The sequence below is a fragment of the Schistosoma mansoni genome, chromosome 6, assembly GCF_000237925.1.
Source record: "Schistosoma mansoni strain Puerto Rico chromosome 6, complete genome".
Taxonomy (NCBI): domain Eukaryota; kingdom Metazoa; phylum Platyhelminthes; class Trematoda; order Strigeidida; family Schistosomatidae; genus Schistosoma; species Schistosoma mansoni.
This window is the reverse complement of record NC_031500.1, coordinates 6762481-6781052: the sequence shown is the minus strand read 5'-3', so window position 1 is coordinate 6781052 and position 18572 is coordinate 6762481. Positions and strand designations below refer to the sequence as shown.

At 32.2% G+C, this 18572-nt stretch overlaps 2 protein-coding genes across 4 annotated transcripts in view; both read right to left on the bottom strand.

Moving 5' to 3' along the window:
• The window catches only part of Smp_165660 (hypothetical protein), a gene marked incomplete at its 5' end in the record, with an annotated part of 34213 nt that extends 28403 nt beyond the window's left edge, over window positions 1-5810 (bottom strand). Inside the window, one exon of the mRNA XM_018798107.1 lies at window positions 5627-5810. Coding sequence (XP_018653082.1) covers window positions 5627-5810 — 184 coding nt within the window. The remainder of the gene's footprint in view (window positions 1-5626) is intronic.
• Window positions 5811-11979: 6169 nt separating this feature from the next.
• Window positions 11980-18572, bottom strand: part of Smp_080700.2 (putative jnk/sapk-associated protein) — a gene marked incomplete at both ends in the record, with an annotated part of 42409 nt that continues 35816 nt past the window's right edge. For 2 of the 3 annotated variants that reach the window (XM_018798106.1, XM_018798105.1), the window contains 4 exons: window positions 11980-12053; window positions 13332-13539; window positions 15292-15350; window positions 17951-18139. In XM_018798106.1, coding sequence (XP_018653080.1) covers window positions 11980-12053; window positions 13332-13539; window positions 15292-15350; window positions 17951-18139 — 530 coding nt within the window. The remainder of the gene's footprint in view (window positions 12054-13331; window positions 13540-15291; window positions 15351-17950; window positions 18140-18572) is intronic. The other variant, XM_018798104.1, reaches the window with a different exon arrangement.

Here is an 18572-nt window from a genome sequence, read left to right as displayed (position 1 = left end):
AAATTGTAAACCGTAAAGTTCAGCTATAGTATTGGAAGATCGTTCTAACTTATCGCAATTTGACTGAAGTTAGAAAAGTAAACCAATGGATCCAAACGTATTAATCTAAAAGTAGCATGATATAAAGGACCTGAGTTCGATTCCATGTAGAGTTTGGGATTGTTGAAATATCCAACTCTTAACGGATTAGACATCGGGACGATATATGCTTCTGAAATGTGATAACAACACCTTAGGCTTAATCCCCCCAATATCACAATACGTTATAAGAGAAGGTGGGTCTTGGTAACAGAACTGTTGTTATTTTAGAGAGCAGTCAAAATCTAATACAACTAAATGTTTATATGACAATAAAGATGATCTTGAGAACATATAATAAAATTGTAAATTATAACAAAAAGTGACCAGTCAGAGAATAATTAATGTCAGCATGGTAGTCATGAAATTCAGATCGCCGTTGAATTGCTTACACTTTGTTTTTACAAATTCTTGTATAATTGGAAAAAAATAGATAATCTGAGTTCTTCTTAGCATTCGTCAGTGTTCAGAATTAGAGAGTTGTATGGAAACACTGTGCCATACATTTTAGTTTACAGTGGTTCTCCCACTGATTCTATTACTTGATAAAAACTACCATCAAATGACACAAATTTCCACACCTAACAAAATCTATATTCATGTAACATATTTCATTTAAGAGTTAGAGTAAGGAAACTTTTAATATTACCTGGCTTTTAAAATCATAATGAGTGGACCTATATCTAAACTAGTAACTAAATTCATAAGTATCGGATATTTATATTAAAAAAGTGAACAGTTATTGAATAATTTTTATGGACTATCAACTTTAAAGAAGTTATTATTACAATAAACACAACTGGTTTCTTTTATGTTAAGAATGAAGTATAATATAACACTTGATATGAATATATAACCATGTGTGAGACGTATTTAAATTAATAGTTTATAACTAAGGCACAGGACAGAGTGGTTTGGAGAATGCTGGTCGCCGGCCTATGCTCCATTGGGAGTAACAGGCGTAAGTAAGTAAGTAAGTAAGATTTCCCAGTTTAAACTATTCAATAAATTTCAATAGAAAAATATCAGGAGTAAAGTTTACAAGATTTAAAAGTGCAAACTCACATTCCACATAGCTGTATGATCGTGAATATTTTGAAATGGTTGCGGACTATCAGATGTCGTTGAACCATCCGTTACTATAAACCTTTTGTACACACTTGTGTTGTAGAAATATGTCACTGAATTTAAAGTCGTCAAAGCAACTGAAAACAAAGTTGAATAATAATTTAAAAGATTTGGGATCTGTACTTATATTACGGGTAATTTATTAGACAACTAAAAATAGTCAGTCAAAGATACAATTGAAGTAGCGAAATAAGAATAAGTAAACTAGAATGAGAACATAAAACGTTTAAAACCGCAAATCAAGAAGCATCAAGCCATTGATCTATCTAAAATTCAAGATTGTATGAATTAATGAAACAATATCATTGTTCACTTAGTATTGTTTGTTTGAATCTTCACATTGATGTTTTAGGACTGCAATTGGTCAGTATCTAATTGGCATATGTGCATACTGTGCGTATTGCCTCGATATAGCCTTAATTCACAAGCATGGTAAGCAAAGATGGATAGTGACTAGCAGTGGAATCCAGGTACATCCAGCTGAAGAGTCCCAAATAGGACGAAACACGCGTCCTGGATTCCACTGCTAGCCACTATCCATCTTTGCTAACAATATTATTGTTGTTTATAAATATCACTTACTACGGGTTCAATATTCAATTTCTAAAGTGTAATTTATTAACAAGTCTACGTCACTATTAATTCATCACAATCTATCTTTACAGGATGCTTTATTCAATTATGCTAAATCTAATTACATGTCTTGTTCTTATAAGAAATCTTATGTTAGTATACGCAGATTATTCATAAGAAAATAGTATCATTGACTATAAAACTATAGCAGAAGTACTTTAAAACCCAGAGCGTTAGGTCAAATCTTAAAAGTATACACTTTAAACATAATACATTTTTTGATATAGCACTCTCATATTTACTGGAGACTGTCATAAACTACATTAAGTACTAATACTTTGATTGGAAAGCGTAATTTAGATGTTTCAAAAGTGGATGTAAATTAAAATTCTTCACTATTGAGATCAGGTCGGGTAAACTGGAACTCTGGATATCCTAACAATTTTCGTTACTGTTCTTAGAGAGGCTGAGATCATTGGCATGTGACTTTAACTGTCAAGTATCGTTCAGCTTACCAAGATAGTTTATTTAAGAATGATACTCGATAAAATCAACCTTTAACATTTGGCTACGACAGAACTAGCTTGGTAGTAACACTAAGGTTTTCTAAATTTAACTTAAGTAGGGTTATATTTCATAACTTATTATATGTGAATTTGCATCTATTTATGGATATATGTATATATTTTAAAAATAATTAGCTATTTTCATTCTTTCCCTATTTTAGGCTCCTGAAACCTAAGCAAATGTAACTGATTTACTCAGTGACAATCAAGAAGCCTTAATGGCTTCAAATGAGAATTCTGTCTTATGACTTTTCAGCCATAGTGACCTAATAATAATGGTAAACGTTGAACAACATGGATCAGGCTTGTAGATAAAATTCTTGAACAAATAGTCTCTTCATATTAAGACAGGTTTAATCACTAACAACGATTACTAAAGAAGCCCTGAAAATCAAAGAGCATCGACCAGCTTTTTGAGACTTCTCAACAACGCACGCCATCTTTAAATTGAACAAATATTGCAGTATATCAGAAACTAACTGAAGTTGAGACTGTAGGCCTCCGCGTTTCCATACATTTACCATATGGTATGACGTTTATCAGAAAACCTAAGGATTTATGATTCAATCACATATGAATATAGGAGTGTTCACTCATGAGAACTCATGGATAGGCACTAAATGGTTATCTAGTACCAGTTAAATTTCAGTAGTTATCTAACTAATATCTTTTCATGATATAAATTATCTTCTGTTCTAAAGTCGTTTATCTTGTGATAAATAGCTCAAAGTGAACAGTTTACACAAAAATGTCTCAGTCTGTATCACTGATTGATAATGTTTAGTTCTATAAGGACTGTATAAAAAACTTAACAGTTAAAGATAATGCCAGTTAATTGAGGAAATATAATTTCTGGGCTTGTAATTTTCTGACACCATATTTATTTCATTTTTACATGTGTTAAGATGGTTCACGAATGATTCAGTAAACAATATAAATGTCGGTACGACGTTTCATTTAAATTATAGCAAGTCTGAATAACTAATTTAGTCTCTGTTCTGGTCATGAAGAAAATGGTCCGATTCATTTTATTCAAATATTCTGACTTTCAAGTATGAAGGAGTAATAAAGTCGTCATCAGTACTGATAAGTATAAATGAGTATATGAGCAAGTGATCAATCGGTATCACTTGATTCCACGGAAATAAGCATTAATTGGATAAACAATTGTCATAGATAATTTTGTCTAGCTCATTCTAATAATGGATATTGGTGTACTATCACAAACCTAGTTTTTAACTCTTCAACAATGTATAACTACTCTGTACAGGATCAAATCTATAACGTTCAGCTCTGGGCTGCGATTCAATCGTCCACACTTTTGAAATACACGGAATTCTTTTAGAGCTCACGATTGCCATAAGATAGTGGATTAATACAGTAAATTTTATTTTAAAAAAGACATCTTAAATGAAATTACCAAATAAACAAAAATAATCCATAGCACCAAATCTTACTTATCAGCAGTAATGTCAAAAACACTATATACAATAATAATTCTCTTAGTGTAGTACTTATGAATACTCTTCGATCAGTGGCATTGACTGTATTACGCGTTGTCCAGATGGCTGTGATAAGTTTTAAAACGAAACAAAAGAAATATTAGAAAAACATATCAAGAAAATAATCTAAAAAAGCTGTAACTACATCAATTGGGTCCCCGATTCCCGAAGACGAGAAGGCACTGTTGTAAATAAAAGTTATATTTACTTTTTCATTATATTAAGGGAGCAATTTCTTGTTGATCGGGTATCAGTTTTTATGAGAGTTTGAATCTTTTTGTAGAGTTCTATGACTAAATTGATCTTCATTGAACATCAAGAGTGGGATGAAGATGTGTACAGTTAGAATTCCGAATTGAATGAGAAATACACCTTGAATTCTATTTCTAACTATTTTCGTAATTATTATCAACGCGTTAATCCAAGTAATAATGAGAGAATCCATTCAAAATGCATACATATTAACCAAGACTAATCACATATAATTTTAAACATTAACAACAAGAAAATATAATCCCTTATGAGTTAAAAGATAATTTTCATAGTTGAAAGCGGCGAGGTGAGATCGTGGATGCGCACTGCTGAGGAGTCCCACAATAGGACGAAACGGCCGTCCAGTGCTTCCAGGTTTTCGATGGTGGTCTAGCTTCAACCGAATCATGATTTCAACTGTGAAAATACTAAATTCTCCACAAAACCCCCTCTGATCGATAGATAATTAGTTATTTAATGATTTAAAGACAATTAGTTTGAATAATCCTCATTCTCTACAAATAAACAAAGTTAATACTTAATAATACTATTTTTGATGTCATCAAAGATGTTCAGTGCCAATATTTTGGTATAAACGTGTTTATTTAAAGCAAGAAAATTATTGGGAACCACTTAGAAATAATAAATCTTTAAATGTGTTAGCAGGAAAATTGCTGAAGGAATACGAAAAATGTCTCTATAGGGTATAAATTATATATTTAACATTGACTTTAATTTGGATTTACCGTCAACGGTCCCTTAAATTCATGTTGACTGATGTGAACAGAGAAACAAGAAGCCTTGACAAACTATGAAAGCTATTTTTGGGGACGTTATTTCATTTAAAAGTTTTGCCCCTAGTCTATTCTACAGATCATGAGCTTTCGTTTGATGTATAATTCACTGCCATAGCCTTTCTGTTCCAAAGCTATTGTAATTTAGACGAAATCTTTTGTACTCTATTTTCTACTCTAATCCCCCAGTTTTGGACATAATTGTATTTTCCTAGTTGTTGTACGTTGTGGTCGGGTTAGTCATCTATTTATTCATGTATCTTTTTACACTAATCTGAATTCGGGTACCAGATCGGATTTTGGAATAAAGTGGGTAATGTTCCAGTTGTCTTGTCTTCTCTCTCTCTCTCTCTCGCGTGCCTGTCAGTGAATCAGGTGATAGAATGGTTTTCTTCTCTCTTCCCCTCGAACTCACGTATACTAGCCTCAAGGTTAAGCCAGTCAGCCTATCGGGTCAAGGTCTTAATCTACATTAGACAAGTTAGCCTCGGCACGAAAGTGGGTAGACAGATCAAGGACGTAACATTGACCATGAGTGAGATAAGTTAACAATGATTAGAAAAACTGCAGTCAATATCTTGCATATACAAACTAACATGAAACTGTGAAATCAAAAGCGTAACAGTGGAAATCAAATCTTTCTCACAGTAATCTCGTTTTAAAAGTTGCACAGTCAAATTTTTCCCACCGTTCCATGTTAATGCATTCAGAGACTTTGTTTTCAAACACTTACTTCGAAAAAATCGATTACGTAGAATTGGTACTGACGATTTTCTTAGCTTTTCATTTGTTATATTTTTCGAATTATTTAGAATTTTAGGATTTGTCTTCAATTGACTTTGATCTTCAAATTGTACTGTGTTCAACGTCGTTACTTGTGATTTACGATTTTTCACAGAATAATCAGCATCTTCCATTTTAATTTATCTTTCAAAATTAATTACAGAAAAGAAGTAGCGTAACGTAATTCATGGATTCTTTAGATAAATATAATGAGTGAGATCTATAAAAGCTTACCATAAAATTGGATGATGTGGAAAAGCCGTGCTGTTCAAAGTTTTTAACATTTATCAATAAACAAAAAGATATTTTACTTAGTATTGTTTGTTTGAATCTTCACATTGATGTTTTAGGACTGCAACTGGTCAGTATCTAATTGGCATATGTGCATACTGTGCGTATTGCCTCGATATAGCCTTAATTCACAAGCATGGTAAGCAAAGATGGATAGTGGCTAGCAGTGGAATCCAGGACGCACGTTTCGTCCGATTTTCTCAATCTACGGTTACTTGATAAAGTAGGATATTTACGAGAAACTACACGCTCTAATCATAGTTTAATAAACTAAGTAATTCAGTTTAAGAAACCTATTTTCAGTGAATGTATAACGGAGTTGTAAAATTGCATACATATATATATATATATATATTCTTTGAGGAAATATGAACACGATAATATAGCAAGAATATTGTAATACTACGTAGGACATAGTTCAGTCTTAGGCGATAATTAGAGTATCTTAATCAAACTACATAATGTAATAAGTAAATCTAGATACTGTAAACCTAATATTAAATGTTTACAGACAGTCTACATAAGGTAGTTATTCGCGCTCAACACAAAAACGCCGTCTTACTACCTTAAAAGAAAACATCTTCAGACTGTCATTAAATCTGAATACAGTTTTCTAAGGTATCATTACCAAGGTTTGACTTGATAGTTTCGAATAAATTGAGCATTGGGTAGATTGTTATAAATAAATTAACATATTTGTAATATTATAATGAGTAGAAAAAATAGATTTTCTGACGTTTCGTGACTCATTGTAAGCAGCTTCTTCAGAGAATAAATAACCAAATCAAAATTAGTCCAAATTTAAATAGTACAAAGGCACCACACAAGAACATTAATATTTAATTATTTATTCTCTGAAGAAGTGTCTTAAACTGAGTCACGAAACATCAGAAAATTTCATTTTTCTACTCATTGGGATATTATAAATATAGTAATTTATTTACAGTTTTCTAAGTAATTGTCTTTTAAATACACGCCGATCAATTCATATGAATAAAACAAGTCTGAAAATTTAGAATTCTTTGATTTATTAATATTAAGAGTAAATCATGATTGTAAGAATTGAGTTGATACCAAGATATTGCTTGTTGAACATGATCACTTCGGTACATTTTATGTTCAGCAAACATAAACAACATTAGGATGGTTGTTACTTAAGCTTTTAAATTATTTGGTCTGTAGGATATATTGAATCCAAACACTTTTGGTATATGAATTTCACGTATGAATAACTCGATCCTATCTAAGTGATAAAATCAATATAATATGAGATGTATCAAGGGTTCTGTTGTCAAATATTAATTAAGATACGGCCATAAGTAATCACAGCATAGCTATTTAATGGAGAGAACTAGTTGATGGAGTCGTATCAAATCATGTAATTTATCAAAAGGAAACTTCACGTCCAAGTATATAAAATTTCTTATTAATAATCAACAACTTAACGGTTATAATTTTAACATAAGAACTGATGGAAAGTAAGACATTATATAGGAATAATATATATTTGTAAAATCTCAGCTGAGACTATCTCAATAAATTCAGATAACCATAAAATGAACAGTTAATTTGCAAATTAACAAGCAATTGTCTCAATCTTTACTGTTTCTTCTCTAATTCCATTGTTTATGCATTTTCCTACCAATTGCGCTTCATTTCAGTTCTTTCCTCATCGGTCTTCTGCCAAAATACATTCTATGTCTGACCAACACCATATATTACTTATATGGATATAAGTAGACCACACCACAACTGGATATACTTTGTACGTTATATTATAAATCAAAACCCATTTTAGCTTTGCAGAGTATAGAGAAAACTAAATGAACAAGAATAGTCTCTTCAGAAATCGAGTAATCGAAATGATGGTTACAGCAATAACCGACTTGTAGTAATCTTCACTTTACAATTACTTATACATGAAACAAATCGATGTAATGACTGTTTCAGATGGTAAAGTGCATTTAAGTGTTTGATTCCGGTATATTGCGTCATATATATATGCATTCGATTGATAAGCGATCTTAAGCCTATTTCCCGAGATTATATTAACTGATAGTTTGAAGTGGGAAATTATGAAATAAGTTAGTTTGATCTTATTATTTACACTTCCTTAAATTGGAATAAACGTGGATAGACTATAGGTGATGATTACCAAGATTGTATATTAATTCCTCAGCAAACTAAACCAGATGACAATATTCATCACTTTAATTTTTAAATTCACTTATGATTTTTTATAGAGTCAATGAAAGCTAGACCACCAAGAAAAACCTGGAAGCACTGATGGTGGTCTAGCTTCAATTGACTCATTATCTCAACTCTATAAAAAATTACTAAAATCTCCACAAAACTCCTTCACTTATAATTGTCATTTCATGTTGATTCAATCGCAAAATAATGTAGCAACATATTGAGACTGAGTTGAGTGAATAAAGATAGTATAGAGAATGAATGATAAAATACAGCGATTAAGTTGAATAATAATTATAGCTTTGAATAGAGGTTATTCTTTCAATAGAGTATCATTCTACAAGAAAAAGGGAATTCGATTCATATCGCTTTACTTTTTCAAACTAATGTGGATCAGTCAATTCTTTATTGATATACTTTCGGGTTAGTCAGTTAGATGAAATTTCTGATTAATTTGAATATTTACTAAGACTGAAGGCTTTATTAATAATAATTCTGCTTAGTTGTTTAAGGATAAGTGTGAGTGATAAGTCTTAATCAGTACAAAAGATTAATGAACACAACATGGATTACTACTTTATAACTAGTTAATGTAAACATGAATCCTATACGAGATCTGTTGTGAATTTAAAAAATAAAGGAAGCCGTATGCTAATTTGTTATTGATTTTATGACGGCTTTTATCACGTGAATTATCCACCAATCGAAATACGACTTTTCTAATCTCAATATTGTGCTAATCAATGACGTCCAAGTGGTATGAGCAGTTTAGCGTCCTTATAGGTTCCTTGTCCACCTAGCCCTTCCAATTGAGTCCAGCTTCTGCTATACGAATCTATGCGAGTCATTTATTTCAAGCATACTCTGTTCATATACTAGACAGACAGACAAACATCACATCATAAAATAGAAAATAATATGTGTACAAGATCAAGCCAAATGTGGCTGTGAACGTGGGATATAATAATCCATAATCTGGATACAATTTGGGAACAGTAAATCGTATAATAATAATTCATAGGTCAAAATGAAGCTTACAATAAGATGAATATAGATATACACAATCTAATCACTCAATAGTTAAACAATAAGAATATATATAGAATAATCGTCCATTAATAGGTCTCGGAAGTTACCCGTACTCATGTCTTCGCTAAGATATAACAAGATCACTCGTGATTTAAATAATTCAGTGATAATATTCAATTTGTCATGTGTTCGAATTTCACGGAAAAAAAAAGTATCTCTATGATTACAGATACAATTTACTGACAAGTGCAAACCTTTAAACTGATTGGATCAAAATACCAAACTCAAGGAAGTCTCAAAAATATAATATTTGGAACTATGGGTCAGTTATAAAATAATATGCTGATAGTACAGTACGAAAATAATTAAGAAGCTTTAAAAGATGAATATTGTAAAGAGAACTTACATTATGGAGTTATTTAGAAAGAAATCATAAACATACAGTTGTATGTTTTAAAAAGGAACTTATATAAATTCTGTGATCTATAATTTTTTTGTTTTTATAACCAATTAAAAATGAAAGAACATTCTTCCATCAACATTTTAAGAGGGTTGATCAACAAATATTCATGGCATTGTTTCAATAGCTACACATGTGACATACACAGTTGTTTCTATTCCAACTAAATAAAACGTTTCACAAACATTAAACATCTATTATTTTAGTGTGGAACAATGGAAATGGATAATAATAAGTAATGTCTTTTATTGTTTTTACAGTTATAAATGATCACTTTGGTAACTAGAGAAAATAAAGTAATATAGAGTAGGTCATCTTCACAAAATAACAAACAACAGAGCAGTTAAATAATTATGATATTTTCGGAAAAAAAGTTTAATATGGTTTTCTAGTAAAACGTTTCCGGCATAACTTAAATTAGAATGAGCTAAACGTGAACGTAACCTCCAAATATAGGAGAAATGGTGCTTTTTGGATTAATTGGGCTAATTGTACACATGATATCAACTTATTTAAAAATCTAGACAATTCGTAATCGGAGTTTTAAAACTATTAATCATTGAGATTTGAGGCCGTATGAATAAAGTTGGATACCAATAATTGTATCTTGAACGGCATTATTGAATATCAGCTCTTTCCAGCAAATCGTTTAAGAGATTTTAACTTGAGAAATGGAAAATCTGAAAACTACTAATCTGAGAGAAGCGCATTCTCAAGATGAAAGCAGACTACACTATAAATTTAAACGGAATTCTGTTGAAATTAAGATTGAGAACATAGTTTATTGGATTTTGGTTGAGTGGACTCAATGATATTGCCTTTATCGCGAGAAATGAATGTTACAGGTTTGACATTGTATAGGATCATGGGTGTGCATTATTAAATCTTAAAATATAAATCAATGATCGGTCAGGAATATTGTCAACATAGTTCTACTTTACAAACTTTTGCATAATACGCCAGATGAAACCACATTATTAAAGTAACTAGGTCAAGTTCCTTACGACTAATCTATAAAAAACTATGTCATCAGCAGTTTTGAGCCTAATTTAAATATGAAGGGAAAGGCTTTCAAAGCAGTGAAGTTGTATAGCCTCAGTCTGTGACATCTTTGTAGTGCTTACCAAATTCATCAGAAAATGAGCTCAGGACTTTCGGCTAAAACAATACCATTAAAAATTAAAGAACAATCGAAGGGACTCAACTTACAGGCTAGAACTCCGGACTACCTAGTTCGGTTTAGGATCTGAGTATTATCACTACCACTAACACAAACAGAATGCCATAAAACTGAGTAGATAAACTAGTATTTGGTAGAATATCATTACTCTCACCAATCAATTCACGATTTCATGAGACGATCATTCAGTTTTATGGCTGATAGCTGTCTGATAAAACTCAGTAATGTTCTTTTGTTCGTACTATACTGATTTATCCCTGTTATTTATATTTTCACTGTCGATTTTCTTTCGCTGTGATATTAATGAGTGTATCAAACTATAGACTGAAGAAACTTTTGACGTTGATGAATAAAGATGCAATATGTACATATAGGCTAATGACACTAACCCGTCTGACCAATTCAAAACAGATATACGGAGTGATAGAGAGTGACAGAAAAAGCATTACTTGAAAAACTCATGTTACTAAGAAATTTAGTTTATCATTCATTTACTCACTTAAAAGGAGGGGGTAGGTTAACTAACATAAATTGTGCTTGCATACACATATAAATATATTATATTTTATGTTTTACATATTAATACTGATTTTGTTTCAAAGTAATTCTTCGAAGAGTCATTGAAACAGAATTTTTTTTTGAAGTGGGAGGGGGGCTGGAAACCCAATTAAATGAATTGCAATATGATGAAAAAGCATAAATTTGTTTTAATCAACGTAAACTGAAAGAAAAGATGAATACACCATAGATGAATACTTTACATACATGGATCACTGATTATTTTCCGATAGATAGATATATATTTACAAATATAAATTAGAAGGGAGTAAAAAAAAAACGATTCTATGTTGAAATGATGAAATATCTAATGATATACAAAAAGAAAAAAATAATCAAGCCAATTTAGATAAAACATGAATTTGAATGAACTATATGTTCGCATTGATCTAGTTAAAATTGGATAAATATTAAGTGGATATTATGTAATATGCTTCAAACGAAAGAGAACAAGAATGAGGAAAGATAATAAGGAAGTTGTATGGATGAAGATTATTGGAATATATATAGATAGATAGAATATAGTTGGCATTTTATACATAGATATTGAGAAAATCACAAGAAAAGCTGTTTTAATGAATGTAATGATCAATTACAACTGCCATATAATCAAATGACTACGATTTGAATTGTGATTATCTGATTGATGTGACGTATTTTTCAAATCTAAATAAGTGAAGAAAAATAAAAGAAGCAATCGTTGAGATAAATACACTTAACATATACTGTACTAATACAATTTTAAGTAACTGTAGAACATCAGTTGCACAAAATTCACTTACATTTGTTATTAATATGAAGTTAGTTTGAATAATATATGACTAGCTTATTTATTTCAAATCGACTTGAAAATATCAAGTTATTCAAACTATGGAATATCTAATTAGTAAGACAGATATTATCATGATACTAAGTCTTTTCTCATGAATCTAAGTGTTATTTATGTAATTTGGAGAGAATAACCTGGGGGAACTTCGCAGTAAGTAAAAAGCCAATATCTAAATAGTTTAATTACATTATAAATAATAGATTGAAATCAGATTTCACATTAATTTACAAAATGTCCATGTAAACAAATCTATATTACCAAACATGAAGAAATAGATATGCGACTGTCATAAATTTATCAAAGTGTTAATCTAAAATTTAAACAGTTTTATATAAACACTGAACTCAGATCGAGGCTTTTTTAGACAATTTATGCACTAATCATCTACTGATTTGTAAACAATTTCATTTTCAAAAGTAGTACAATTGAAATTTCTATTTGAAGCTTCATATAACAGAATAACTTTGAATGCAAGGAGGCACTGAACAGCTTTTTCATACTAGTATGGAACTCTTTAACAATGTACAACCAAGAACCTCCGCAGAGATCGAACATAAGATCTTTAAACCACTTGGTGAAGACTTAACCTTAAGACTATCGAAATTTATATGTGAAGTAATCGGTGTGGTGATGAACAGGTTTATAAATTTATTTTGTCAGTATTCATTCTTATAATAATAAGTAGATTCCATGAACTAAAATTTGTGTTAGTGGAAGAAATGAACAGTCGAATGTATAAAAATTATAGGAATCTAAAGGTCATCGACACAACTCAATGTATTAAAAGTTTAGACAGTGGATTTTTTTCCAAGGGGGTAAATGAAAAATAAACAGGAATATAATCAAAGGCGATGAGATTATTAAGTGTTAATCAATGATTTTCATAAATAAATAATGTAGAGATTAAGTTCTTAACTCAACCGAAATGGTCACCAAGTTAACAGAGTTATATTATCTAGATACCTTAACATGAGGTTACTTTCAGTGTTTCTGATGTAAGATTGCAATATTTTTAAAAAGTGGACAATAAAATATATTTACTGTAAATCATGAGACAAATCAGTCTATTGTAATCTAGTAAGAGTCAGGAAATTCCAACAAACAACAAAACTTACCATTATTCTTATGGGAATTGATCAAGTGACCTTTACCACCGGTAACCAAAAAATAACTTGGTTTTTCGACTCTCCTTTTTGGCTTATGCATTGAACCAGTAGTCTGACAAGTGGAAGCGCATTGATTATTGACATTATCTTCATTCTGTTGTATAACAGTTGGTGTGACAAAAAATCTCACTGGTGCTGTATGCTGATGTGTACTGATCTGCAAAGCAATAGGTGATTATACTGGATCATTTTCAGTAAGAACACAACATAGGCATTAAAATAATTACCCTAATGTATTATTAAATATTTTTAAGTTTATAAATGACGAAAAGTTCTAGGAATTAATTCATTATGATCGCCCACTACACTAAATAGTTCAAAACGATATTTATTGCTGATATTAGTATTATATCTGAAATTGTTTAGGATTACAAAGTCATCCGTAAAAATATTGGTGCTAACATACTTTCCGTAAATGAACTAAAATTGGAAGTTCATATTTCCATCCAGTTTTGTTCGGAGTTTAAGAGTTAACATTTGAGGGAGTTCAGAAATCAGATACAGAGTCAGTATTTCAAGCGTTCAGCGTACTCAATAACACAAGACAAACCAATTGTCACAGAATTCACGACAATGTTTTGAGATGATTAGGAGCGCTCTGCTTTGATTCAACTTCACTCAATGTAATACTTTAAAATATATAAATGCCAAGTGCATTTCACATTTTTTTATTGCTTCACTCGAAGCAAAATCGGAACAATATCACGACTATTGCTCTAGCTGTTCCACGCTATCTTTTTTCCGTTTTATTTTCTCTAGTTGTAGATTATTTACGGCGCAGTAAATGATTTTGAATAAATTGTTTATAAATCAATAGGATGTCCACTTAAAAAGAATTAAAAGTTAATCATGTCTGTAAACCGCCATGAATTCTGTTATTATAAAAGGTTTACTATCGTCAATGAGTAGAAAGAAATAGGCATAAGTTACCTTTAAATTTCGAATAGTTTTTTGTCTGTTAACATCGGTTTGTCCCATATAAAACCTCTTAAAGTAATAGGAAAACCAAATTCACTTGATACTGTTCACTTCAATCTTCCCATTGATGATTACGACAACAATCGATAAGTCTCTTATTGGCACATATGCACCCTGTGCATATAGCCTCGATACCGCCTTAATTCACAAGCATTATAAGCGATGGAGCGCAAGACGTACATTTCGGCCTATTTAGGGCTCGTCAGTTAGATGTACCTGCATTTCAGAGTTGATGTTCACTTTGGGACTCGAACCCAGAACTATTCGCTCCACCGCATTGCACAAGCAAGTGGCTATCAGGACTCAGTAGATAACGTGATGGCAGGTACATCCAGCTGCCGAGTCCCAAATAGAACGAAACGCACGTCCTGGATTCCACTGCTAGCCACTATCCATCTTTGTTTATAATGATTAGAAAAACCAAGTCTGAACAAAAATAATTATAGTAGAATTATTTTACATATAGATCTACAATAAAATGGCTTCTTATTAGTTCATAAATACATTGACCAAATAAACAAATATATATTACCAGAAATAAAATGTATGTAATGGTTATAAGATTTTATTCCGCGCTTTGTGATCGGTTCATTCAATTTTAAAATCAAAGTTTTCTTTTGGCTACAGCTGATCAGCTTGTATCTGGGTTACTTATAACACCATAAATAATTTTTTAAAAGATCTCTCATAGTCTTCATCGTGTATTTGAGTAGATTCGCCAGAAAATCAACAAAATTTAAACATCATATAAAAGTATGAGTCCGAAGAACTTCTCATGAGGTGAATGCTAGTTGACAATAATTTTTGAATTTAACGTCAAAAATTAGAATTCGCTTTTATGGAGCCGATTGGTCAGCCAGTACAAAACCGTTTTATGACAAATGAATAGATATATTAAAATTATAAATATATGAAAATAATAACAACATACCTGCACAGACGAGCAATCTAAGATGGCTTTACAAATACGTTTTGATAAATTCAAGGAGTCTATCAATTATGCAACAAAAAATGTAACAATGAGGTAATTTGACAGAATATCATATTGAACGGTATGTACAAAACTGAAATGTTACTAACCTCAGCATACGATTCTCATATTTAGTGTCTTAACGAAGATTAATATCAAAGTACAGATCTTACTAATAGCTTTTAAGTTGTATTTATCTCCTAAGCGTTAGGATTTATGTACTTGTGTATGATGACATAAATGGTAAGTGACCTGGAGTGAAATCTACTATATGTTTTGTTTGATTTAAGAAAAATCACAGATGAATAGACATTATTTCAACTTTACTGTTGGTGGAGTGACATCTACAGGAAGGTTTGTATGTGCAGCTTCAATGTCCGGTGGATTCAATGGGGCTGGACCATTCAGAAGTTCTTCGAAGTATTCTACCCATCTTTTCCTCTGTTCTTCAATCTCCGTAATTGTCTTCCCTTCTTTGTCCTTGACTGGTCTCTCTGGTTTACTATATCTCCCTGCTAGCTTTTTCGTTGTAACATATAGTTGTTTAATATTCGTAGTATTCCTAGTATTTGACCACAGATGCCTTAGAAATATTGCTCGCGTCTGCTGGGATCACCGGGTAAGTAATAGTGAGGTTAGACGCAGGGTATTAGGGAATGATGGTAAATCAGTTGATGAGGTAATGAATCTTCATCGACTGAGATGGTTGGGCCATGTGTTACGTATGCCTGAACACCGATTACCACGACGCGCAATGTTGACTAGTGTAGGGGATGGTTGGAAGAGAGTTAGGGGCGGCCAAACCAAAACATGGCATCAGTGCTTGAAGTCACTAACTTCTAGTCTGAGCCATGTTGGTAGATGCAGACTACCTGATTGGGGTCCGCGTGACTATCGTAACCAATGGCTGGAGACTCTGGGTGACATGGCTCAGAATCGATCACAATGGCGTAGGTGTATACACTCTTTATCTTCCCTTAAACCTTGAGATTAAAATTGTTTCATAACGTTTTTCCTTCCTATACTATATCCTTATATACAACCTTTCTTTATATACTACCACCACTAAATTAATTACTTCTATGAATCCGGTGTTCATCTTGTTGTGCTAACGAGGTATGGCAACTTGGACCGATGCATATATGTGCCTGGTCCTACGTTGTCGCTGACTGACTGAATATTCCCTTCCCTTGCAGCTTTTTCCGCCATCGTTGCTAGTTCTCCCATGTATTTCTGCTTGTCGACTTTAATGCTTTTCATCACTTGCTTGTTTGCTTCTGCGTACTCTGCTTGTGCCTTGACCTTCTCTGCTCGTGTTCGACTGTTGTCAATGGCTATTTTCTTGTTCTTCCTCTCTTGAATCTTGTCCAGAGTTCCCATAGAGATCCATTCTTTATGGTGATGCTTTTTGCGACCCAGAACCTCCTGACACGTTGAAGCTAGTGCTTCTTTGATCTCTTTCCAGTTGCCCTCCATCGTGGTTTCTTTTTTCTGTAGATCCTATAACCTGTTGTTTAGAGTTATCTTGAATTGGTTGAGTTTGTTAGTATCTCCTAAGAAGGCTGTGTTGAACCATTTTGATGCTGTTTCCCCAGTTGTCCAGTGTTTCTTTATCTTCAGTTTCATCTTGGCCACAACCAGGTGGTGATCTGAATCTATGCCAGTTTCACTTCTGGTTCTCACATCTTCCATTGTCCTTCGGAATTTTTTGTTGATACAAATATCTATCTGGTTTTATATGGTGTGGTCCGGTGAGATCCATGTAGCAACGGGAATAAGATAAATTCTGTAACTAAAAGTATATTTGTCAAACGAACCAATATACAACTTCTGACTAATAGTTGGGTTCATAATTCAATTAAGGCTGGACTATGGAAAATCTGGAAGCACTGGACGGCCGTCTCGTCCTAGTATAGAACTATTCAGCAGCGCGCATCCACGATCCCACCAGCGGGACTCGAACTCAGACACTAGTGGAAGGTGGAGCAGTTTCGTGGACTGGTTGAAATTAGACATCACCACCGTTGGATGGCGACTCAATGGTTTAAAGGTCAAGCGATCGCACGCGAAACTGATAGGTCCTGGATTCGGGTCCCATACTAGGACGAAATGGTCGTCCAGTGCTGACAGGTTTTCCATGGTAGTTTAGCTTCCATTGACTCATGAATTCAACTGTTAAATTACTAAAATCTCCACAAAACCCCCTTCTGATAACCTTAATGAATCGTGCTGATATGTATCAAAATACCTGAATATCGACCTATCTTACTGGATGATACATATGTTTGTATTTCCCACAGGAAGTAGTCTGGATAGAAGCTATTATGAAATTTTATTGACGATATCAATTTTAAATTGCGAACAATAGAGGAATAGATATTTCATCATCGTAATCAGATTAAATTAAGAACAGTTACAAGGTATTTTTCGTTTTTTAAGATAATCACAGTTACCTAAAATACCCAAAAATTAACTTATTGAAGACTTTGTCCACTTAAAGTGAGTGAAAGCAACATAAGGTTTGATCGAACGATAATCCGAGTAATAATTTATCATATATCTCAGGTGAAAAAAACTTTATATGTGAACAAATCTGAGAAGAAAACATTAAGTCATTTACCTTTCTGACGTTCACATGGTGTTTGCTGAAATGTTCTGTTAAATAAAGAATCTTGGAACTGGATTGTGATAATGAGTCCAGAACTAGTTCCAATCCATAGATGATCATTTATCGATTTTAAAGTAGTAATAGCTAAACTAGATGATCTAAGTTTTGAAATATTTCCACAATCTGATGAGTTTATATTGGCTAAAATAATTAAAAATGAAAAAATATCTGTTGCTTTGAGCTGTATTACTTATTAGTGTTAAGTAGTATTACATTATATTTATATATATCACTCTTCTGGTCAATGTCTATAAAGAGGAGTTGGTTATTCATCTCTTCATTACATATAAGACAAATAGGCGTTTGAAGCGTGTTGACTTCCCCTAACAAGAGGTTCATGTATTCAAATTTACCACTTACGACTACCGTGTCGTCCACGAACAGTCTCCATTGACATATCTGTTAAATTAAATCTTCAACTAAGTTTTCCACGTATGCTATAAACACATCAACCAATAATGATCCTAAATAGCTACCTATGACTACTCCACTAATCTGTTGAACGTATTCCCCTTTCTAGATATGTACTAAGGTCTATTGAAGCATTGACCGTACGAAAACTGTAACTCTGTCT